This window comes from Arachis hypogaea, chromosome 12, assembly GCF_003086295.3.
Source record: "Arachis hypogaea cultivar Tifrunner chromosome 12, arahy.Tifrunner.gnm2.J5K5, whole genome shotgun sequence".
NCBI classification, from domain to species: Eukaryota; Viridiplantae; Streptophyta; class Magnoliopsida; order Fabales; family Fabaceae; genus Arachis; species Arachis hypogaea.
Genome location: NC_092047.1, coordinates 112804428 through 112831642, shown reverse-complemented (window position 1 = coordinate 112831642; position 27215 = coordinate 112804428). Strand labels below are relative to the sequence as shown.

The 27215-nt window shown below is 33.5% G+C and overlaps 2 protein-coding genes and 1 long non-coding RNA gene across 3 annotated transcripts in view; 1 reads left to right on the top strand and 2 right to left on the bottom strand.

The window, feature by feature from the left end:
* The window catches only part of LOC112728361 (uncharacterized), a 113924-nt gene that overhangs the window by 83350 nt on the left and 3359 nt on the right, over positions 1-27215 (bottom strand). The gene's annotated exons all lie outside the window — the stretch shown is intronic.
* On the top strand, positions 450-1433 carry LOC140177138 (uncharacterized). The gene is made up of 2 exons (XR_011868910.1): positions 450-758; positions 1166-1433. It is a non-coding gene; the product is annotated as an uncharacterized lncRNA (long non-coding RNA).
* Positions 2476-27215, bottom strand: LOC140172852 (uncharacterized). The gene is made up of 12 exons (XM_029290857.2): positions 26198-27215; positions 22107-24991; positions 21757-22008; positions 20955-21668; positions 18544-19377; positions 16694-17401; positions 14181-14942; positions 11155-11796; positions 10156-10920; positions 8731-9447; positions 7776-8609; positions 2476-2965 (listed from the first exon to the last, which is right to left on the bottom strand). The coding sequence occupies exons 2-12, from the start codon at positions 24957-24959 to the stop codon at positions 2957-2959; spliced, it is 9090 nt and encodes a 3029-aa protein (XP_029146690.1). The 5' UTR covers positions 24960-24991; positions 26198-27215; the 3' UTR covers positions 2476-2956.

Below are 27215 nucleotides of genomic sequence, written 5' to 3'. Positions count from 1 at the left end.
AGTCTACAAGAAAATCACTTGCCTTCTTCTATGGCCAAGAAATGAAGGACAAAATTGTCAATCCACCAAAAAACTAATTACCGAAGAGAATCCAAGAAACTAGCCAGATTTTACGTGATCAAATTTGTTTGAATTCACTCAGAAGTCAAAAGCATTACATGGCTGACCAAAGAACTCTTAAATCCATGGTTCTGAAAACCGGACCGGACCGGCTGGTTCAACCGGAAAAACCGGGAACCGGTCACTTAACCGGTCCGAGTGACGCTAATAACCGCCTGGCAAAAAACCGGCTAAAAAATCGGTCGAACCGGCGAACCGGAAGAACCGTCCGGTTTTTTAGCGGTTCAATAGTTTCCAAATTCATATGCCAAACGACGTCGTTTTGGCATTTTAAAAAAAAAAAAAAGAAAACAGAATAACGTTCGCCTAACCCTAATCTGATACTCCCCCCCCCTTTCTTCCCCTTTCTGGCTTTCTTCCCCAATCCCCAGTTCCCTTTCTTCCCCAGAATCGGCGCCAGCGTCCATAGCCACCGGCCACCCACAGCGCGCCAGCGTCCATAGCCACCCGCCACCCACAGCCATCAAGGCCATAGCCGAGCCCGCGACCACCACTGGCCGAGCCCGCCTCCTCGTCGCCACCCACAACCATCGACAGCAACAGCTACCACCACCGGCCGAGCCCGCCTCCTCGTCGCCACCCACAACCATCGACAGCAGCCAACGACCACCGGCCGAGCTCGCCTCCTTCCGAAATAGGTAAGACTCTGTTCTTTACTTCTTTCAGCTATGCTTCATGAGTTTGATTTTCTGAGGTTCTGATCTTGTTCTGTGCTCGCCTATTCTATGCTTGATTTTGGATCTTGATCTGTGCTCGCCTGTTCTGATCTTGTTCTGTGCTCGCCTGTTCTGATCTTGTTTTTGAGCCCCCCTTGTTTCTGAGCCCCCTTGATCTGTGCTCGCCTGTTCTGATCTTGTTCTGTGCTCGCCTGTTTTGCATTGCTGCTTCTGTTACCTGCTTCTGTTTTGCATTGCTGCTTGTGTTACCTGCTTCTGTTTGCTGCTTGTGTTACCTGCTTCTGCATTGCTGCTTGTGTTACCTGCTTCTGTTACCTGCTTCATGGTTGTCCGAAGTTTTCTGGTCTTTGGTTTTCTGATTGTTATAGATGGAACAATCACAAAGTAACCCACAGCCACAAGATTCTCAAACTGGTTCATCCAGAGGTAAATCCGATCCAGCTTGGAATAATTATGATTTTTGATGAGTTGCATCTTTGATTAGTTGAAAACTTGCTAGTAATTGTATCTTTTGAACGTAGAACATTATGGGTTTGTCATTATGTACGTTTTATTTTTTGTTTAGTTATAAACTTTGATGTTTGAAGTTGTTTGGGAACTTCTAATATTAAGTAATGGATAATTTATTATGTGAAATATTAAATTTTATTAAGTTAGAAATTATTGAATTTATATACTTTAGATTATTTTAAGTTTTTTAATAATTTTATTTAATATTTAATTAAACCGGTTGAACCCCGGTTGAACCCCAGTCGAACCAGTGAACCATTAAACCAGTGACCTCACCGGTTCATTGACCGGTCCGGTTCTCGCAACCTTGCTTAAATCATTCACAAAGTGGCTTAATTCTAGACAATAATAATAATAATGCAACCAATTAAGTGCCTCCTATATATATGCCATGCCATGCATGCCCAACTGAAACTTAATAATTGAATTTTAGTTTCTACCTGTAAAATAGGTGTTGAATATTATTATCAGAAGATAGCTCTAAGAAATAAAAGGATTTGGGCTTTAATTTGACGCATGTCTTGAACTTTCTAGTAGTTTATTTTGTACAATGCATCTAAGTATGTTTTACTAAAACACAATTGAGATTATGTATCTTCTTCAATAGAAATTATATATTTAACAAAGACCTGATTTGTCTTACGAAATTGGGCTTCTTTTAATGGATGGTTTTAAAAGAGACATTTTTTATGGAGAATGGCATTACTCTATTTCTTCTAAGATATGCCTATATTGTTAGGTGAAAACTCATCACGTAAAGTTAATAATTGAAAGCCGTTAGATGATTTGACTGATTTGACTAAATTTTTATTTAATGACTCTCAACTATCAATTTCACATAAAATCGACTCCACTTAAGTTTTCCATATTGTTAATTGTTAAGGGATTACAGATAGCTTGGGATTGTTAAGGGATTACAGATGGCTTGGGACCTGGAGATAAAGAAAATCATTTTTGATTGATTCTGTCACAAACATGAGAGGCAGGGGAATCACCCCAATCAGCTGGAGAAGAAGATTTTCCAAATGATAGAGAGGAATTGGAGAGTGGTGTTCCGCCACACCTATAGCCTCACCACATAATATTAAATTGACAACGGAATACAAACATTCTTTTTTTTTTTTTTTACTTTTAAAAAAAGAAAGTAGTTAAAAGTTAAAACAATGAATAAAGCAAAATAAGTAATACAGTTTAACACACTGTTATCATCCATTATCCATGAGTTACAATGCAATCACATTTCACACACATGGCTACACTAACATAGATCATCCTCAACCCTTTTTTTGTCTTTTTTTTTTTTTAACTTATAACCACACCACACATGCACACTTTTTCTTTTAACTTATGACCACGCCACACACATCACATTCACATGCAGTCTTTTTTTTTTTTTAACTTAAAACTACACCACACTTGAACTTTTTTTTTTTCCTCTCTTTTTGATTTGGGTAAACTTATAACCACACTACACACCTGCTCTTTTTTTTTTTTTACTTTTTTTAATTTTTTTTAGTTTTTTTTTTTTGAAAAAAAAAATACAACATAAAAGAAGTCAAGTTGACAATATTCCTTCCTCTTCATCAATGTCTTGTCCATGTGGGTATCCTCATTTTGTCTCTAATTCCATTACTGGAATTAGATTCCGCCTAATAAAACTGTTAATATAACAGTGTTAGTTTAAAAAAAGATCAAATAAAAATGAAAAATTGAAACTTAAGTAATATATGCAGTAAAAAAAATTATGGTAATATAACTCTCAACCTTAATTTGGGATCTACTAGAAAGGCAAGAAGACAAACATAAAGGATTTTGTTTTGGACAATAACAATAACAAACAACAACAACAATAATAATAAATCAATCCTGCTACGTTACCAAAAGCATTTCTGCCAACTTCTGCCAACTCTTATTTATAATTGTGTTCAATGGAAGTGTCTTTGTGGATGTGTCTAATAAAAATGTCTTTTTTATGGCTGTGTTTAATAGATGTGTCTTTATAGATATATTTTCTGGATGTATCTTTTATATATGTGTTTAAAATATAATAATTAATTATTATTGGTAATAAGTTGGAAGATAATATGTTGGTACTCTATACAACAACAACAACAACAAAGCCTTGTCCCACTAAGTGGGGTCGGCTACATGAATCAAACGACGCCATTGTGCTCTGTCATGTATCATGTCTACAGAGAGACCGTTTACATGTAGGTCTCGTTTGACCACCTCATGGATGGTCTTCTTAGGTCTTCCTCTGCCTTTCGCCCTTTGTCCATCTTCCATCTCATCTACCCTCCTGACTGGATGTTCTATCGGTCTTCTTCTCACATGTCCAAACCACCTGAGACGCGATTCAACCATCTTTTCCACAATGGGCGCTACTCCAACTCTCTCCCTTATATCTTCATTCCTTATTTTATCCAATCGCGTATGGCCACTCATCCATCTCAACATCTTCATCTCTGCCACACTCAGCTTATGTTCGTGCTCCCCTTTAGCCGCCCAACACTCCGTACCATACAGCATAGCCGGTCTTATAGCGGTGCGATAGAATTTACCTTTAAGTTTTAAAGGCACCTTTTTGTCGCATATAAAACCAGATGCACTCCGCCATTTTGACCAACCTGCTTGGATCCTATGATTTACATCCTGTTCAATCTCTCCATTATCCTGTATGATGCACCCAAGATACTTAAAACTTTTAACTTTTTGTAGGATGTTTTCTCCAATCTTCACCTCTATATTGGGGTTTTCCCTTCTCAAACTGAATTTACATTCCATATATTCCGTCTTACTACGGCTTATGCGCAGACCATATACTTCTAGAGCTTCTCTCCATAACTCCAACTTCTTGTTTAGGTCTTCCCTTGACTCTCCCATAAGGACGATATCATCGGCAAAAAGCATGCACCATGGCACAGGCTCTTGGATGTGCTCTGTAAGTACTTCCAAGACTAATGTGAAAAGGTATGGACTTAAGGATGATCCCTGGTGTAATCCTATACCAATAGGGAATTCCTCTGTCACACCACCTTGAGTCTTCACACTAGTTGTGGCCCCATCATACATGTCTTTAATTGCCCGAATATATGCGATCCTTACTCTCCTCTTTTCTAAAACCTTCCATAAGACCTCCCTTGGTACCCTATCATACGCTTTTTCCAAATCAATAAACACCATATGTAGATCCCTTTTATTACTACGATACCTCTCCATCATCCTTCTTAATAGGTATATCGCTTCAGTGGTAGATCTGCCTGGCATAAATCCAAATTGGTTCTCTGTTACTTGTGTCTCTTTTCTCAACCTCCGTTCTATCACCCTTTCCCATAACTTCATAGTATGACTCATAAGCTTAATCCCTCTATAGTTACCGCAACTTTGTATATCCCCCTTATTCTTGTAGATAGGTACCAAGGTGCTCTTTCTCCACTCATCAGGCATCTTCTTTGACCTTAAAATCTCATTAAAAAGCTTGGTTAACCAGTTGATTCCTTTTTCTCCAAGACCCTTCCAAACCTCAATCGGGATATTATCAGGTCCTACTGCCCTGCCAATTTTCATCTGCTTTAGAGCCTCTTTTACCTCGAAGTCTCGGATTCTTCGATAGTAGTTAAAGTTTTGATCTTCTTCCCTTGTGCATAATCGACCAAGGCTCGGAAGAGTCTTCTGTCCCTCATTAAATAACTCGTAGAAGTAGCTCTTCCACCTTTCATTAATCTTCTCCTCTTGAGCCAACACCTCTCCATCCTTATCCTTTATGCACTTAACCTGATCCAAATTTCTCGTTCTTCTTTCCCGGCTCTTTGCGATTCTATATATACATTTTTCTCCTTCTTTTGTGCCCAAAGACTGGTAGAGACCCTCATATGCTCTTGTTCTTGCTTCACTTACAGCCACTTTTGTCTCTTTCTTAGCCGCCTTATATTTTTCCCAGTTATCTGCATTGCGGCATAAAGACCACTCTTTAAAGCATTCCCTTTTTGTCTTTATCTTTTCTTGTATACTCGCATTCCACCACCAGGACTCCTTGTCTCTTGGTCCTATTCCTTTAGATTCACCAAAACTTTCTTTTGCTGTTCTTCTAATAACTTCTGTCATCTCCCTCCACATCTCTTCCGCGCTTCCGTTCCCATCCCACTTTGCCTCTTCTCCTACCCGTCTTAGGAAGCTTCTTTGTTCCTCACCTTTCATCCGCCACCACCTCGTCCTTGGGTTCTTCGTATGATGTCTTTTCCTCAACTTTTGCTCAACGCGAAAATCCATGACGAGCACCCTATGTTGTGTTGTCAAACTCTCTCCTGGGATAATTTTACAGTTAATGCAAAATTTTCGGTCGACTCTCCTCAACAAGAAGAAGTCGATTTGAGAGCTTGTCATGCCACTCTTATAGGTTATAAGATGTTCGTCTCTCTTTTTAAAACATGTATTTGCAATGAGAAGATCAAAGGTTGAGGAAAAGTCCAAAATAGTTTTACCCTCGGCATTGATCGTCCCGAAACCATGGCCTCCGTGAATACTCCCATATCCAGTCACTTCTCTCCCAACATGGCCATTTAAATCTCCTCCTAAGAAAATCTTGTCTCCCAAAGGTATGCCTTGAACCAAACTCTCTAGATCCTCCCAAAACCTTATCTTGTGTTATTCGTCCGAACCCACTTGCGGTGCATAGGCGCTAATCACATGGAAAGCACCTCTCTCCACCACAAGTTTGATAGAGATGATCCGATCTCCCACCCTTTTGACATCCACTACGTCCTTCTTCCACTGCTTATCCACAATTATTCCAACCCCATTCCTATTTTTCACCTTTCCTGTATACCAAAGTTTGAAACCAGAAGTATCCAACTCCCTAGCCTTTGCGCCAACCCATTTCGTTTCTTGTAGGCACATAACGTTAATCTTCCTCCTTATCATGGTGTCCACCACCTCCATGGACTTTCCTGTTAGAGTGCCTATGTTCCATGTCCCAAATCTCAACCTTCTGTCGCTTAGGCCTTTACCTTTTTCTTTGTGAACTAGCTTATTTACCCTCGTCCGTTCACGAAAACGCGAGAACCCTTGCTCATTTAACACTACATCCGGGCACCGATGCAGCGGCTCTTGCTTTGACACCGTACTCGAGCCATACGGCGCGTTGCTTCCGGGCAACGACCTAGCTTTAGCGCAATAATGTCTTTGATTCATGTCATGGGGGGATTCGGCTATATATATATATATATATATATATATATTTTTTACGTTGGTTGCCGAAGAATATGTTGGTACTCTATACTTTTTCATAATAAATTAATAATAGAAACCAAATTTTTGCTTTGAACCTTTCCCAATCATTGCCTCCAATCAGAACATAATTAAAAAATAAAATTAATAAAAGAAGAATAAAGAACAAATTAAATAGCTCTTCAAGGCTTAGTTACAGTATTATTACTCTCATCAAGTGCATCCAGGTTCCAAGATTCAATAACGAAGCAGATTATTTCGGTATATACTATTTAGTCCTATACAGTTAATTAATGAAGTATTTTTTCTAAAATTTAAATAGCAGAATAGAAACTATAAACTAATTTTATATTCTAACAAAGATACTTAAGACTTAACCTAAAGTAAATATTCATCCTAGTAATGTTTTAAACTTAATTAAGAATAAATAAGGTTAACTGATGATTGGGTCAAGATCAAGATTCAAGCAGATATATACGTTTAGGTTTACAACTTGAAGGGATTTTAATACTGGTATATAATAAGTGAAATTTAGGATCAACAAAATAAACCAATAACTCTGTATTGAGGTTGGAAGTGATTACTGATTACTGAATCCAAAAAGCATTTGTGTAATAATGGGAAGTATAAGAAAGAATGAATGATGTATGCCGTTCCAACCATATCTCTAACTAATTAATTAATCATTTCTCTCTCACAGAATCTAGTGGCTAAGACTTCAATTAAATAGAGGTCATAAAACTTTGGGCAGAAACATAATTCCATATGATCTTATGCAACATCCTACGTACCATCTTTTCTCTTGGTAGCTCTGACAATCACTAACATAACTAAGGAGTTTGTTGAATTTGAAACATTCGTAATGGGGTGTGGTGTTAATTAAGCAACTTAATTTGATTTAGGCAAAAAATAATTATAATATTTTACTAATCAAACTATGTATGTGCCACCTTAATTAATTTTTCTTATTGACCAAACTGAAACAAAACATTAGGACTTAGTGGCAACTCTCTTTTCTGTATGCTTACATCTCTGAATTGGCTATAACTAATATGAATAAGAAAAAAAGCATGACATATTAACTTAGTCTAAATTATTTTAACAAATATAAAGGAAAACTGTATTCTAAATTATTTTAACAAATTCAATGATTATGCAGATTGCAGAGTATAATAAAACTGAAAAGAGTAAACTTTAGGCTAATAAGAACTTCAACTTAAGAGAAAGGAATAAAATGCATACCGTCCCTTCAAATGCCTTCCGTACAGCACAGTTAAGATCAACTTCCAATAACACTGTTTTTTTATTCTTCATAAATTCAACTTCTGTTCGCCTGTTGACAATGGCAGCACCTGCACAAAAGCTTTCCATCTTTTGGCAACTGATTAGTGAGAATTTTTCCAGTGATGGGAATTTTAAGGCAACGTTGCCATTGTAAAACCTTCCAAGCTTTGGTAGAGAGCGAAGGAACAGAGTTTTCAGTTCAGAAAATACTATTATCTCCTCTTCAACATTCTCTGATGACTCTTCTGACACTATCTCTTCTAATGATTCACAATCTTTTACTGACATGTGCTTCAGCTGATATAGAGTTCTGCTTGTTGAAGGTGTGAACAAACTCACAAGACCATTGCATTTTGATATGTTTAATTCTATTAGGCTGGAGAACGATACCTTGCTTGGTACTATGCTCTTCAAACAATGACACTGGTCCATTAGTAACTTCTTAAGATTTTTAGAAATGATATCCATCCATGAATGCTCTAACCCAATGGTGCTCAGTTTAGACAGCTTAATCAATTGCAAACATTTTAAATGAGGAAGAATTCCTTCGACACCATCCATGTTGGGACTCTCAGAGCAGAATATCCCTTTGAAAGAGCTACAACTCACAGCAAGATTTTCTATGTTGGGAAGCTGTTGGAGTACTTCATATGGAAAAGTATCTGAATCGTCATGAAAACATTGCAACCGAAGAGCTTCTAATTTTGAAAGGTCATTCACATGAAGCTGCTCATGCCACATCATCATGATCTCCTCCTTGCTCAGTGCTAGAAACTTTAAGTTTGGAATTACCTATTCAAGTAAAAAAAAAATGGGGCAATTAAGCATATATACAGCTACATGATGGTCATAATAATTAATGAATAATAAGACATGGAGGGATATTGTCATAAAATTTAACAAGATATGGAACCTTTTTTGGAAAGAAAATGGCTTGATTCTCTGCTTGTGAACGTTGAAATCTCTGAGACTCTTTCAACTGGTCACAGTGAAATAAGTGCACTTCCTCTAGCTTGGGACATTTTAGCTTGTGCGGTGAAGGATAAAAACATTTCAATTCTGGCAAAGACCATAGTTTTATGGAGGTCAAGCTTCGGAATGCAAACTCTTTAGGAGCACCTTCAACAGATGCTTTATCCTTTGCAACAATTTCCACCAATCTGTCACACTCTGTTACTTCCAGTTTCTCAAGTTTATTTAGATTTTTGGCTACAGAGGTTGGAAACAACCTTTGAAGGCTGTTGCATCTATGAACGTACACTTCTTGAAAGCTCTGAAAGCAACCAATTTGCTGTATAGGATTTGAATCCCAAACATGTTCAAGATTTGGCAAGTCCTCAATAGTCAATTTCTTCAAGGAGAGGACCTTTGTGTCTTTTGCTTCACTTGTCACTTCAAATATTGCTTTTACGGAATCACATTGTCGCACTACCAACTCTTCTAATTTGCATAGCAGACCGAGTATATGAGAAGGTATTACAATAGATGTGAATTCACATTTTTCCACGATCAAAATCTTCAATCTGATGAAGCACAGAGATGGGACTCTAGATGGATCATTCCATATTTCATGTATCCAGGGGTGTTCCTTGAGCTCCAAATCCTTAACTTCCCTTACAAATTTTGCAACCTGCACATGCAATGCTAAATTAATCAGTACACCTCTTAATTGGCTATCCAAAAACTAGTATCATATCTTTATAAAAATGTTAAATTATAAATACATATATAAAATATTTGTGTAAAGCGTATAAAAAGTATATCAGCTAATGTGAAAACTAATGTGAAATTTTGCAACAAAATGATGCATATCATATCTGATTTTAATCCAACATCAAATTATATACCTACATTATATATGCACACACAGAATGTTGATCCAATCCGACCACTGCACTATGTTGGACCAAGACCAGCAAAGCTTTCAAGCTCTCTTTGAGAATTGGGTCTTTTATTTCATTCTTTAATTTATGTTTTTTCTTCTTATTATTATTACAATTCTATGTCCTTGAAACTTGCAATGATGATGTAGTGCCAAATCCTAAGCATGAGAAAGATTAAAACTTGAAGGACTGATTTTCAATCTATTTATTTATATAATACAATATTTTGTTATTAAAAGCGTGCTATGGCAAACCACTTGGCTAAAACTTGTGTTGGTCAACACCAATTCAGGTTATGAATGCTGACAATTAAAGATTGATAAAGTGAGTACATGAACAGGAGCATCCTCCATCCACACAGAATTTGTTGTTATAAACACTTAAAATGGATTGAGAAAAGTTTTATATCTTAAAGAAAAATTAAGAAAGGAGAAAATAAATAAACACATACATACCTCTGTCTTGTAAGTGTTACGAAACGCAGAATTGAGATCAACTTCCAATGGAGTTGTATCTCCAAATTTAAAAGAGACTGCTGACAACTTGTCAGTATTGATAGTACCTTCACAGAAAGTTTCCATCCTTTTGCACTCAATTACTTTCAATTCCTCCAATGATGGCAAGCTTAAGGTAAAACCTCCATTATAAAATCTTCTAAGGTTTTTCGAACGATAAAATTTTAGTTTTTGTAGCTGTTCAAAAACTATCTCATCATGAATTGATTCTTCTCCTTCATTAGACACAATCTCTTGGATAGATTCACAATTAGATATCTCCATCTCTTTGAGTTGAGTTAAACTTTTAGCTGTTGTAGATGTGAACAAATATATCAAACTATCACATTTAGATACAGTCAAATGTGTGAGAGTTTTGAGGATGGATGATTCTCGTATCCAATAGTGTTCAAACCCTATAGAAGTTAGTTCAGAAAGAGAAGCCAACTCCAATTTCTTCAGCTGTGATAGGAATTGAGCATAATTCAAATTAGATCTTTCCGGACAGAATATCTCCTTTATGGAACTATTACTCACTTCGAGACTCTCTATACATGACACCTTTTGAAGAAATGCATATGGAAGTTCATCACACACAAGCTTAATATCAAAGCTCTGCATGTCAGGAACATTTATGATGCAGAAATGGCTTTCCTCACATTCTTCATGTCCAATCATCTTCGCTTCTTTTTCACCAAAAGACAAGTTGATCAACTTAGGAGTAACCTGGACGGAGGAAACGAGGCCATCAATAATGAAAGCAGTTGTCTCAAATTGTTGGAGAAATGACTAAACAAACCAAAAGAAGACAAGGATACCCTAAAAAATCAGGACTTAGTCTTATATCATTAAAACTGTAAAAAGATCACCATTAAGGAGAAAAATATACATATAGCACAACGAATACTTTATGTATGAAAATGTATGACATAAAAAATAGTCAAAACTCGATTTAAGTACCTTTTTGACTTGGTCCTCAATTTGTGGATCATGGCCATTCAGTGACTTCAACAAGACACAATGCAATGAACAGTAAAAACAATTGAAGCTTGGCAAATCCAAGAGTGTCAATGAAGCCAAACAAGGGAACTTAATAAAGTCTGAAATTGCTCCTTCTGGTGTTGCTTCAATTCCTGCAATGATTTCCACCAAGCTCTCACAATGTTTCAACTCTAGATTTTCAAGACTGACAAGATCCTTGGCTACTGATTTTGGGAACAAACTTGTAAGGCTTTTACATGTATCAACACGCACTTGTTCTACAACTTGAAGGTTGAGTATCCCATCAGGATCTTCATTCCAAATGCTATCCAAATTCGGCAGCTTTTCTAATACCAACTCCTTCAGCGAAAATTTAATTGGCGGGAGTGTCTTGTCTTTTGTTATGCATTTCACATCAAATATAGTTTTTACAGAACTACATTTTTGAACTTCCAATTTTCGCATGTTATTTAAAAAAGGAAGCAAATGAAGAGGTATTACTTCGGATAAAAATTCACATTGATACACAACCAGGGACTCCAAATTACCGAAGTATGCTTCAGGGACTGGCAATGAGCCACGCCACATGTCTTGAAAATACAGGCTTTCTCTAAGACCAATCTGCACATGGAAAACAAGAAACTTAATTACTCCAAAGTTACAGTTAATCAGGTTTGAATGGCAGTAATCTCTTAATTATTATTTATTATCTATTTGCCTAACACATGTATTAAGACGTGGTAGTCTAAATTCGGTCTTACATGACTCTCCACACTAGGAGACTTGTGTCAAATCACAAGGGATATATTCATGATGAATGTTATGGTTTCTATGATATTATGCCTAACTTATTAAAATAGGCAAATAAATAATATTTAATAAATTTTTAATATTTTATTTTTATTTTATACATTTTATTTTTTACTTATAAAAGTAAGTTAGGCAATTTAGATACCATAATAAAAAAAAACACCATAAAACTCACCTACATTCATAGCACCAATACATTCATAGACTTTTAAATTTCTTACAGTGCCATAATTATTTACAATACATGTTTTTTTTAAGATAATGAAAAATATTACAAACATATAGTGACCAAAAAATTGTAAATTCTCAATATATAAAAATAGATGGATAAATTTACCCACATTATTTTTAAGATATTTTGTTCTTTCTACTAATGCCATGTCAGCAACATTGCTTACTTGGCAAAATTTTAGAATCAACCACTAAATTTTTGCCAAATCAACTATTATTTCCAAATCAACAAAAAAAATATATACAAAAGAAACTAAAAAAGACATTGAATTCATATCCCTATATTTATTATATTTTACCGTTATAAATAATAAAATAAATTTATAACCCCAATAATTAATTATTAATTTCTATAAATAACTCATTAAATGTAATAAACATCCATATTACAAATGTTATAATAATATTATTAATCATAATAAACTTTACGTTACAAATATTCAAATTACATACTATTTGAACTATTTATACAAGTCTCTTATCACTATTCTTTCAAATAACATCAAATTTTAGCACAAAAAATTTATTTCCGAACTACACAACATCTCAAATTTACTCAATGAAACATCATTCTTTAGACAATATCACCAAACAAACAGACAATTAGTTTATCAAAGTTCGTGTGGTTTGTCTACGGGAAACATTAACACCCACAAATGAAGAGGAACCTCTTTACTTAAAAATGATTATATTAGATGAAAAGATACAAAACAAACATATTTATTGTATTTTTAAATTGAATTTACAAAATAAATACTTTAATTATTTTTGTTTTTTATACTTTTTATATTATTTTATAATACTTTATATATAATTGTATTTTAATATCGTTAAAATTATATTTCTTTCAATATGCTATTCATTATTCCTTTTTTAATAACTTTAAAAAAATAAATGTAATCAATTTTTTTTACTAACACAATACTTATTTTAGGTTCAGAATTCAATTAAAGGTTTCGATCAAAGTGCTACAACAACTTTTGCACTATTTGATGGCGAAGCAAAAAAAATTGTTGGGCACAACTGCTTCAAATCTAGAGACACTCCAAAAAAATAATAATAACATTGAAGCACCACCCCAATTAAAAAATTTGTACAATCTCACACTTATATTTGAAGTCAAAGTAAATGATTTTAATCTCAAAGAAAGTTGTTAACAATACACTATTGGCAAGACATTTGTTCTAACAAAAAATACTGAACCTCAACACCCATTACAACAAATAAAATAGGTAATACTCCAAAAAAAATTACTTATTTAAGACATCATTTTTATTTCTAATTTAAATTATTCATTGATTATAGGAACCAATTTCGCCAACACTAATATCATCAAACAAATATCTCATACCCATCAAGAGATTAAGAAGAAAGAAAATCATACAAATTCAACACACATCTAGAAGTCCATCAACTAAAAGTTTAAAACAAATGACAAAATCAAACCACTAAATAAAAATATCATTTTGTACAGCTCCAACATCCAAATTTTTTGTACTACAAATTATTTTAAATAAAATATCTTTTAAATTTAACTGTAGTTTACACATATTTAATTTAATTTTACAAAACATAACAATTTTTAATATTTATTATATACTATTGTTAATTTATCTTCTGCGCATCGTGCGAGACTCATTCTAGTTGTAAATGAAGTGGAATGGAAACTGAATAAAGTCATGAAATTTAAAAAAATTCACCTAAATAGAAGATGCATATCATGATATCTAAAAGATATTTTTAGTTTAATTTTTAAATGATATTAATAATAAGACTAAATGATATCAAAGTACATAAGGTGGTTCTAGAAAATTTCAATATATAGAGGAGCAATAAATGAAAAATGGTATTAGATAAACAAAAATTTTTGGTTAAAAAATAAATAGCCAAAAACCGACTTGTAGTTCTTGGCATTACTACTTTTCAGCAGAATAATTTTAACTTTGAAAGAATGAAAGACGTACTTCTTTGTTATTGATTTTGCGAATAGTGGTATCAACATCATCTTCCCATTGGACTTCATATGGATTCCAGTAGTTTTGTCCTGAGCTCAACTTGACTGAATCTAGATCTATCTGGATGTGGGGACAGAATGTTGCCATCGTCGAGAGTTTACCAAACATGAATAACTGTTGCAATGATGGAAAACACAAAGTACGTTTGCCTGAGTATAACCATCTCAGCATTGGCAGGTCTCTAAGATGCAGAACCTGGAGCTGCTCAAATATTATGTTCTCATTAGATTCATCATCCTCTTTGCATATTATCTCTCGCATTGATCTACAATTGCTTATCTCCATATGCTTGAGTTGACTCAAACTTTTTGCTGTTGATGATGTGAACAGATACAACAAATCATTGCAATAATTTACAATCAATTTCGTCAGACTAGAGAAAGACACCTTGCTTGGTACTAAGTAGTTCTTTATATAAAAACATGTATTCACTTCCAATGTTTGGATATTATCAAGGATGGGGTGTATCCAAGAGTGATCGAAACCAATGGACTTGAGTCTCAAAAGAGAAGACATGCTTAACCCTTTGAGAGGGAGATGCGATAGGAATTCAACGTAATCAGCCTTAGGTTTTTCCTCAAATAGGACCTCTTCAACCCTTTCTTCTTCTGACTCTTCAAATCCAAGTTTTCCAGACTTTACTTCCCAAGTCAACTTGGCGCCTCTTATATCAAATGATAATTTCTCCAAGCTCTGAAATAGGAGATTAACCTAACAAGCAAAACAAATAAGAAAAATTGCAGGCCACTGTCCATTACTCATTTTAAATCAAAATAAATTAGTTTGAAACCTAACAGTGAATAAATAATGTAATTCATACGGAACTTAATGACATGCTAGAACAAATTTAGAAGTAACATGGGGCCGGAATTTGGACACTAAATTGTTTATTTCATTATACATATCTCATATTTGTTAATGCGGAATATGATATTTTTTCTTTTTAAAAAGAGGATAAATAATCAACTGGACTTCTCAAAGATAGAAATGTTGGGAAATACATTTTCTAAAAATTTGTTTATTCGATTAGTTCTATTTTATTAATGATTTAATTGATATTAACAAAGGAATTTTGGAGATTGATTATCATTCTATTATTCTTGAGGTTCAAAGTTATATTTTGTTAAAAAAATATCAATTTTTTAGTTTACTTGATTTCTTATCATACATACGAAGCTCTAATATATTTTTAGTTTATTATAATAAAACTGATACAGTAATGCTATAATAGTTATATTATATATGCATGCATTTAAAAATATCAATCGCTAAAAAAAATAGAATGTATACAATTTATATAAAGTTAATGTAAAATAATTTTATTTTGACATCACATTGAATATTCCTGCATAGACTAAAAGATTTTTTTTTTCAAATTAAATAATATGAAACTTATTAGGAAGGGAAAAGAACACAAACCACTTTTCATGAAGAAAATAACTTCTTATTAGTTGTTACTAATGAGTAGTATGTGAAAATGGATTCTTTTAATTGTTAAAAAAAATTGAAGGAATAAAATGTCATCTCTAATTTTTTTATTATTCTTTTTTTCATGTTTTTTTTAGTCCCACTTATAAAATTAATGATAAGAAATTACACTTTACTCCTTCAATAATTAAAAAAAATTAAGAGGATCTATTTCCGTAGTATGTTATTTTGGTAAAATAAAGATTATAAAAATAAAGACAATAATAATTAAAAGAAGATAAGGATTGAGTTTTAATAAATTAACAAGTATCATCAAACATTCATCGTCTTATTAGTTATTACTTTGATGTTGACAAGTATTATCGTACATATACATCGAATCAGAAATATTTAAAGTTATTAGAATTTATTATTTTTAACTATTATTTTTAATTATTAATATAATTAAAAATAATAAATTCTGATATCTACTAATATTTTTTTAAAATATACTTTATATAACTCGAGTATATTTCTGATATGCTACAAATCTCCTATGTTTTCAGGTGTACAGGATTTTCGTTGCTCATCAGTTTTACTTTTTGTTAATTATATCAATGACACTAGACAAAAATGTGATTTTCATCCTTTAATTACGGTGTTCTTGTTTCTCACCTATCAATAATTCTTGTTAGGTTATATAAATTTATATCATTGTCTATGGTATAAAATTATGAGTAAATAGTTAAATTAGTTCCTAAACAATCATTCGTTTTTTAAATTGGTCTCTGAAAGATTTTTTTAATCAAATTCGTCTTTTAAAAAATTTAAATTAAACATGTTAGTCCTTCCATTATTTTGTTTATTGATTATGTCAAAATTTACTAATGTGATACTTTAAATAACACCCTAACACACCTAAAAATTTTAATTGACTATTAACATAATAAATGTAAAAAAAAAAAAAATCTTTTGAGACCAATTTAAAGAACGAATTATCTTTCAGGACTAATTTAACCATTTAGTTATAAGATTATAAACAAAGTCATTGTTACCTGTTCAAGTGGTGGAACTATAACTTGCTGGTCTATGTAAGCCTCTGCCTCTTCACAATTGAATATCATCCATTTACAAGCTTGTATATATAATCTTTTTAGCTTTTGAAATTGAAGCTTGTGTAGTCCCGGATAAAAGTATTTGAGCAGTGGCACTCCTGTTAGGCACAGGGAAGTCAGAGAACCAAACACAATCGATATGGTGTCTTCTAATTCTGAGGTTGTTTTATCCTCTGAAAAGATTTTTACCAACTGCTCACAGTTTTTTATTGAAAGATTGTTCATGGCAAGACCTTTAGTTATAGATGATGGAAACACATATTCAAGACTATCACATCTATCAATGCTGAAATCTTGCAGAGCTTGAAGGTGAAAAGTTCCTTTGGGATCTTTATCCCACACATGTTTCAAATTTGGTAGATTCTCTAATGACAAGTTTTTCAAACCAGACATGCCCATTGCTTTTGTCACTTGCTTATTGCTAATGTCATCCATATTAAAGATAACTTGCACTCCATGGCAATCGGATACTTGCAGATCTTCCAAATTCTTAAAGCAATGAAGCAAATGAGATGGAATTACATGCACAACATAACCACATCTCTTCAGAACCAAAGATTTTACATTCTGAAACCTGTTCACTTGCACCAAGGTTTTGTCACACCATACTTGTTTTAACTCCGGATGATTGGAAAGCTCCAAATGAACCTATAAAATAATAATTGGAAAAAGAAAAAAGATCACTTATTTGTTTTTAAAATGTGTTTACAAAATCTTCATTTCTTTTGGTGAACTTTCAAGAACTGCATTTAAAATTTTATGAGCCATGTAAATGATCTGGGGATTAGTGTCTGGCGGTATGGAAAAATTTTTCTACATAAACAAATTGTTTAAATGCAGAATACTGAGAAAAGTACTGTCGAGATTCATATATATATATTAGGATTTCTAATTTATTTTTTTAATTTCTAAAATAAATAAAATTTTAAATTTTTCTTGCCCTTTTAATGTTTTAAAAAATATATATATATAGATTTTTACTTTTTTAAGTATTAAGAGAATTATTAAAAAAATGAATTAGATGCTCAATCATACATCTATATATATGTATAGTAATTTATATTTTATACAAATGACTAATTTTGTTATTGATTTTTTGTATATACCTAATATATTTCAAATATAAAATTACAAAATTTTACAAATGATGAAATATAAAAGGCTTGTTTGGGTGAGCTTTTAAGAAAATATCTTTTTTTGAAAATTTTTTTTTAAAAGATCTTATGGAAAAATAAAAGTAATTTTATGTTTGGGTATCTCAGCAAAAAGATCCTTTTATTTATCAATTATGTTTGGGTATAACAATATAAAAGTACTTTTTTATTTATTTATTATATGAAAAACATCTTTTTTTTAAGAAAAAAAGATCTTTTAAAAAAAATATAAATTACAACTTCTCAAAAAAGATGTTTTTTTATTTTTCTAGTGCTTTTACTTTTACTACTAGAAATTTACCAAACACACTACAAAATAAAAAAAAAGATTTTTTTTATTAAAATAATAACGCTCAAACAATCACAAAAAAAAATATATAATTCAGAATATAAATAAAGAATTCAATTTTAGTATGGTGTATGTCAAAACAACACTAGTATAAAAAGTTGAAAAAGAAGTTTACTTCGATCTTGCCTATTTATTTCATTCTTGATAAGAAAAAACAAATGATTTTAATTCAATATAAAATTATAAAGTATCAATTTAGTTCAATATAAGCTAGTCAAACCTTTTTAAAATACCAAATCCAAGTGGAGGAGGATTAAGAAATAAGAACCAAGAAGGAAATGGAATACCTTATCTGCAAACACCATTTGAATGGTGGCATTCAAGTCACCTTCCCAATACCCTTTTCCTTCCTCGTCAGAACTTTCACTGGCAAGTACACATTGTAGCCTGGGTGCTCTTATGCGCTTTGCAGTGAACGTTTTCATCTTGGGGCAATCTCTCAGAATCAATTTTTCCAACGACGGCACCGAAAACTCACAATTTGCGATGCTACAGAAACTTGTAAGGTTGCTGAGTTGTTCAAGTTCTATAGTTATCAAGTTGGCAAAGACAATTTTAATGCCCTCGTCATTTTCCTGCTCATCCTTGGTAACTATTTCATTTAATTGACGACAATAGTTTACCTTCAAGGTGGTGAGTTGAACCAAGCTCTTTGCCGTTGAACATGCCATTAGAGTTTTCAATTCATCACAAGAATATACTTGCAAGTATGTCAAGTGAGTGAAGGACACCGAAGAATGTGCCAACCTCCTCAATGTGCGACAATCCGTTAAGACCAAGCGGTGCAGTGATCTCTGAAGAGCAGGATCTCTTTCAAATCCAATATCCTCCACATTTGAAGTGTTCAAAATCAATTCCTTAAGCAGTAATACTGTTCCCAACCTTTGCTGAGGACCGGTGTTTCCACTTGGCACGAACTCTCGAATCCCCCAAGAAATACTCGATTCCAAAATTTGCAGATTAGGAATGGTGTGGAGGAAGCAGTATAAAGTCTCATCAATGCTCGCCCATTCCTCCAAGTGAAGGTGTGTCAAAGAGTTCAAGCGGTACTTGCCTCTGTTGCTCACTAACCACCGCACGTTTCTTGAGTCGATATGAAGATGCTCCAACTTGAAAATTACCTGTACATCAATTCAAAATTACTTTTATCTTATCAATCTTTGTTTTTCCTATGTTATAAAAGCAGGTTTTTTATTACACCAAATTATCGGATATAATATTTGTGAACTAAATTTGAACTTACTTGGATTTAGAAAAATAAATGAGAATGAAAAAAATAAAAAATATAAATATAAAATTATGAATTAATTTTATAATTATGATATATATTTGAATGTATTTAATAAAAAAATGTGACAAATTTAAACTTACTTGAAAGAGTTTTCGTTAATTTATCTATTTTTATTATATAAAAATTGATACTTAAGTTCTTTTATATTGTGTTTAAGCCATATTTCTTCTTCTAACGATGACATGTTAACAACTTTGCTTACTTGACAAAACTTGAAAATCAATCAATCATCTGTTAGTAAAAAATTTTTAAAAAATAAAAAAAAATAAACTTATCTATTATTATTCAATTAACCCATAAAGTATTAATTAAATACAATAAATACACATTAAAAGTGTCATAATATAAAACTTAGCTTGTATTTAATTAGTACCTTATGTTTTAATTGAATAATAATAAATAACTTTTTCTTTGTCTATTTATACATGTTACATAAGATTCTTTATTTTCGTACTTGTATTTAATTAGTATTTTATGTTTTAATAATAATAGATAAATTTTTTTCTTTTTAATTTTTTAAAAATCTCTTACTAAAAAATGATTGGTTAATTTTTAACTTTTGGCAAGTAAGTAAAATTACTGACATGACATCGTTAGAATTTAAAAAGAGAAATATGAGTTAAACACAATAAACAAATTTAGATATCAATTTTTATATAATAAGAATAGATTAAGCTACTGACACTTAAAAAATCGATTTTTCTTAGAGCTATCAAACGAGCGAATGAATTGAATTCAAGCTGACTCGTCAGAAGCGACGAACCATAACTAAAATTATTGTCTGTTTTAGTAAATATAAGAAATTTGCATTTATGAGCTAGAAAAAATTTTCTTGTAATTTGTCTATATCTCTATAATCAAATATGTTTTATACTAACTGTTTATGTATTTTTATTTTCAATATATATTGTCTTCACTATTTTAGAAAGTACAGAAAATATAAGAACTTTTTGCTTTATGTCTTCATATTCAAATTAACTTTTATCTCTATTATCTACAGTTTTTTTTTTTAAATCTTAGAGATAATATCCAAAAACAATTTAGGTATTAAGAGAATATAATGGAAATTTATAGCAAAAACGGAAATGACTTAGAAGAAAATTTCACCATTATCTTTAAATATTTTCTATGAGTTTTGTTAATAAATGTCTCTGAAACATTTGTTAAGAAGCTGAATAACAAAGCAAAATAACTTTATTAAAAAGATAAGATTTTGAAGATTTAATGATATTAAATGCATATAAATTTTCTATTCCATAAAATTGTTTGAATTTTATATTCAAAATAAGTGTCGTACTCGTAACCAAATTTCTTTTTATATTTATGAATATTAGTGGTAGATATGATTATATGAATGGAGCAAGTCAGCAAACAATTAAGTCATAAGTTTTGCTAATCACTTTATACCTTTTCAGCCGATAAGAATGCTATTTCTTCTTCATTGGCACTTTCTGTTTTGAATATTTCCAGATTTGGACACGCAGTCACTGTCAGTTGCTTCAATTTTGGACACTCTACAATATGTCTCCCTTTGTAGAAACACCGAATGCTTGGTAACTTACTAAATGACATGGAGACTACTTCTGGAAACTTCAATGGTGGTTCATTGCTTGTTTCTGATCCTGTATCCCAAGCAATGATTTCCTCCAATTCATGACTTGAGGTTATCGAAAAGCTTTCTAGTTTTCCAAGATCCTTGGCTATAGAAGCTGGCAACACATTTCTCAATGTGTTACAATCAGAAATCTTTATGCTCTGCAAATTTGCGAAGTTAACCACTCCTTTTGGATCTACACTCCACACTTGCTTTAGATATGGGAGATAACGCAAATCAATGAGCTCCAATAATGCAGATTTTGTGTCATTTTGTTGCGGAGGATGTCTACTTTCGAAAATGAATTCCACCGACTTACACCAATAAACCTTTAAGCTTTTTAAATGCATATACCAGCATTTCGTGTGATCAGGAAAAATCTTGTCAAGCTTATTGCAATAGTTAATATTGACAGAAACGAGACTAGGAAATGAATCTGCACTGACTTCGTCTTCACCTGGCCATATTTTCTGTAACATCTCCATTGAAAACAATTCGATTTCCTCCAACTTAGGAAAGATACAAACCTGTTTTGATGTAAAAACAAGTCATTTGACACAATGATGAGCATTGCAAATAAAATGCATTAGCACAAAACATAGAAGATGTACGCACCTTTGAACACTCATTCTTATTTCCTCCGATGATGAATAACTTCTCCATCAGTGGACAACTACCTATGGAGATGCTTTTTAGTTTATTCAGACAACGAGCCACAGACAATGAGCATAAATATGTCAAGTTACAACAGTCGTCCAAAGTTAGTTTTATTAAGTTTTGAAACCAATCATTTGAAGGCCAATTGTTCCATATCCGATGGATCTTGATTGAGAACAACTTCAAGATCTCTAACTTTGGAATTTCTACCTGCAGGAAAAAAAAAATACACACACCATGTTATTTTGTTGGAATCACTATGCTAAACTGTTAAATACATATTATTTTAAGCTTTTGGAAAGCCATACATTTTCTTCAAAGAGACTCTTCTCATCTTCTGCTGGGAGGATTTCCCTGTCATCGATCTCGCAAAAACTGACAAATGATGGTAACTTCTGTAACGTCAAAGAGCATAACTTATAAAGCACAACTTTGTTGGATCCTTCTCCTTCCTCCCCAACAACTGCTTGTAGAGAATCGCAGTCAGAGACATAAATTGTTTCCAGACTAGTAAGAAATTTGACAATGTAAAAGAAGAATATGTTCTTCAATTGGGGGCACATTTGCACTTTGATTGTCTTTAGTCTAGAGAATGAGGAATTTGTAATAGGACTGCAACATATGTTCTTTATGTTCTTTAGGTTGAACAGGCTGAGGAACTCTAAACTAGGAAAAGCATCCTGGGGTTGTGACAGCTCCATTGAGTTCACAATATACTCAATGCCCTTGTTATTTGCGATTGACAAGTGCTTCAGATCTGGAAATCCATTGAGATTTAGTTCATAAAATGCATTTTGAACTCCATGTAGTTCTCCCAACAGCAAATTCACCACTCCTTTGAATAGCAATTTGACTCCTTTTAGGGAGTGAATATCCATGCCACGCTCTAGCTGCAATGCCAAAGACCTTGAAGCTTCATATTTATTAGGTATCTTAAAATCCTCAATTGAAATTGTCTCAAAGTCTCCAATCACAATCTTGTAGTCATTCAACTCGTGAAAGAACAAGTCTGCTGGTAAAACTTCAGCACTAGGGATGCAAACATCTATAGAATTCAATTGATGCAAATGTTTCAGTTCGGAAAGAACTGAAGTTTGACTACGATTTACTTCTTCCTCCACCTCCATTTTTGTCAAGCTGTTTCTTATATGCAGTTCCTCCAAACTAGTGAAACTCGATAAAGAAAGAGGTCGAGTCAATCTGCTTATTGAACAATCGCTAATGTCTAGCAACTGTAATCTGCATAAGCCTTCTAACTCTGTTGGCCAATCTTCAATTCTAGATCCTGAAAGGCTAAGAATTCTTAAATTTTTCAATTTATTTATAATCGACAAGTTACCTAGAGTGCAGTTCTCCAAACAAAGCATTCTGAGGTTCGATAAGCATTTGATTGAAGACGGTAGACTTGGTAGATGAATCCCAGATAATACTAGTACTCTGAGTTCTTCCATTTTTTCAAAAAACCTGTCTGGTATTTCCAAACTTGAATCATCAGTATCAATATGGAAGAATTTGAGTTGAGGAGAGTTCAAGACTTCTGGGAGTTCAACCACGATTTGACTCTTGTATAGATGAATTCCAGTGCAGCTCTGAAGTTCTTTCTTGTGAGGCCAGACATCCAACGTTTTATTTCTCAGGATAAATACATTCTGATTCTTGCACGCCATAGACAGAGCAGCATCTCGAATTATATCATGCATATTGAAACTGTCGTTGGAAGTACTATCCAACAAGCCTAAATCTTTTAGCTTCTGGATTGACTCAGATATGGTCTTGTGGGCATCCCTCAGTGTATGGACATCTTTAAGTGTGCCCAAACCATAGCAGTACTTCACCAAGTCAGCAATTAATGATGGATGACCCATTTGAGCACACATTAGGAAAGTGGACTTGAGCTCCTCACTTGCTAGAAGATCATAGCCCATCATTACATGTTTCTCCATGTACTTTTGCACTTCATTCGATTCTTGTTGGTTTTTGAGCCTTTCTAGTTCGCCTTCCCACTCTGACTCGCTCTTGTTCTGTAACGACTTTCCGACTAGAATAACTGCCATTGGTAATCCTGCACAGTACTTGTGAAGAGTTTCTGGCTTGAACTTGGGATTTTCATTTGACAATCCAACCACCTTCTTGAATAATGTCAAAGTTTCTTCAATGTCTAACTCGGGGACAAGAACAACTGATTTTTCTTTAACATTCATTTTATTGCGTAACACCTCTTTATACCTTGAAGTGATGAAAATTTTACATCCCCTGGTTGTCGTTTGCTCTTCCCCCTCCGTTCTTTCTTGGCGCATCACGTGGCTTGAAACATCATCATTATCAAATGGAATCCCGATCTCATTCAAGTCCAATTCATCCCAAAGGTCATCCAGGATTACAAGGGTATTCTCCTTTTTCAGCCTCTTTCTCAAAAGTGCTGCTCTCCCCTTCTGACCTTCATCTCCAAAAGTTAATCCTAAATGGTCGGCAATATCTTGTTGAACCTTTTGAAGGTCTGGATCTTTTTTTACAGTTGCCATGGCCACCTTGTCAAACCTGCCCTTGGCTTGCTTTGCAATTTGTTGGATCAGAGAGGTCTTGCCCACTCCACTAGGTCCATGTAGTCCAACAATTCTCACCGTTGAATCTTTTAACTGCTCCATGACCTTCTCAATCGTACCTTTCCTTGATTCAAATTTGAGGTAGTCATCACCAGATGGATTCCTATCCTCAAACGTGGGAGCTTGTCGATAAGAAATATTTGCACTGTCAGGAGTTTCATCATTAAGCTCTTTGATTGCCGGTGCCAATATCTTTGCTTTCCGGCCAAGTTGACGCCTGTGCCACAAAAAAGGGAGAGCCCCGCTAGAGCATCCCCCGGCAAAGCAACTTGTCTTGGACTTGAGGGTTCTGTCATCGCGAAACTCCTTACTTTCTTCCCTCTTTGCCGCCACCCTGTTACGCCAATCTTGAGTAGTAGGTGTGATTTCTTCTGCATTGTTTTCTGCAGCATCAACTAGTTGCCTCACTGTTAGCTCATTCTGCTCAAGTTTCCCGTCGAGTTCTTTTAGACCCTCAACATAATCTTCGTAATTGATAATATAATCAATTTGTCGAATACTCGCTTCCAGGAGTAAGTCAACAGCTTTCTCTAACGGTTTACACATAAGGTTTCCCATTCTTCTGGGTTTTCTACCAATGTATCTCCATCCTGTAAAATAACATGGAAACAAACTATGAAGGCCAACTAATGGAGGAAATTAAATTAAAATACATGAGATATCTACCAAAAATTTATAAGGACACAATATACTTTAGCCTATATTTTTAAAGATTAATGACTAATTGATGATCAAAATAATAAATTCTAATAGTCACTTAGTATTTTTCAAAAATGATATGAATAGATAAAATTACTTTCATGAAAAAACAAACATGACATTGTTTTTTCTTAAAATTAAATCACTATTTACGGTACGGTAAAGACAGAGACAAAATTAATGATATCCATATTTTTTAAAACAAATATTTTAAAGTTGAAAAAGAAAATATATAGAACAATTATTTTAAAATAGTATGTAGAAGTATAAGTACTATCCGAGTCCGAGACAACCCAAGGTATAACAAATCACAATCATATCGATCCTTTCAAGAAAAAAAAAATCACAATCATAAGCTTTTCTCCAAGTGATCTTTTATTAAAATAAGAGGTGACCTTTTTCGGATTACTCTCTAACATGGACCAAAAATATCTTTACGTTGTAAAATAATAATAATAGAGGAGTAGTAGATATAAAATTATGCAGAGAGAATAAGAAAATTATTACTAATATTAATATAGTATCATTAAATATACTTGAACGTCAAATATTTATACCATATATTTTTTATATAATATATTCATCATATCACAATTATAACCACTATTTACAAATACAAAATGCATTTTAGTTTGTTTTGTATTTGATGTATTTCATAAGGTATTTCATAACCTATTTATAGGTAAATTTATGATATAAAAGTCATTACACATGTTTGGGAAATTTAACAAAATAAATTAGATGGAGTATATTTAATACATAATTAAATATTATAATTAATAGAGTCACCAAAAAAATATCTAATTAATATTTAATAGAATAAAATACATGCATAAATCAAACACATACTAATATTATAAGAAAGTCTCAAAACAAATAATATTATATGTATGTCTTTATTCATATATTTATATAAATCAAATTTATTGAATTTAAATTAGATCTTTTAGTACTAAATCAAATTAAATAAATTTAAATTAGTAGTGTTTTATATATGTATATAAATCAAATTTATTGAATTAAATTAGCCATAATGCTAACTACTAGTAAATTAAATATATATAAATTGAATCTAGTTGATTAGATTTACTACCTACCATGAAAATAAGGAAAGTCAAGGGTTCATATGACCATAGTGAAGACGAAGGCGAAGGAGCTGGCAAACACAGTGAAAGGTTTAGGAACGAGGCAACAGATGCCAACGAAGTTACAGACAACACGACAGCAGAGACGAGAAGAGGGAAACCAAGGCCAAGCTATCCAAGCACGGGAAAGCAGAGACTGGCGAGGGAAAGGCAGCAGCGAGGGCGAGCCACGCCAGACGAGGATGCGATGGCAACGGCGAGCCAAACCGAACAAGGTCGTGACGACGACGACGAGAGACACACAGGAACAAGGAGACACCACAACGCAGTGCAGGCGAGCCACAGACGGAGGTGACGACATAGTGACAGAGACGCACCAGAGCCAATGAGGAGCCGGCGATCGTTAGTGAGAGAATGTGAGAAAGTGTGGACTCTAGAGTTCTGGACTTCAGGGGAAGTTGAGTGAGATTGAGAGAGTATGGTGGGGAAGGAACGAGGGTTCAAGGTGTTAGGTTAGGTTTTTTTTAACAAGCAAAACGACGTCGTTTTGGGCAAGGTGGGTAAACAAAAAGGTGTGTCAAAGCGGCCGGTTATTAAAACTGACAGTTCACCCGTTTTTATCAAAACCAGCCGGTCTGAACCAGTTTTCATCGGTATTTTTCTTCTACAATCAGATATCTGGACCAACCTTGTGACTGATTCGTCGGTTTTTCAGCTGATCGGCCGATTCGGTCCAATTCTGACGACTATGGCAGAAATATATCAGGAATTGGAACTGAGCGATGTAGAGCTAGAATTGAGGTGGCAAGGCGAGCACAGCAGAAAACAGAGACGGCACGACGGACCATCAGCGACACGAATAACTGCTTTCTATGTAATGGAACAGGACACAATGAACACAACGGCAGACACGGCGATGGTAAGTGTTGTCGTTGCTGTAGAAAGACGGAAACTGCCGCGGTGCTGGACTGCTGGTCAATTGGAAAAAGAGAAAGACAAAAATGTGTGTGTGAGAGAGAGAAGTGGGGGT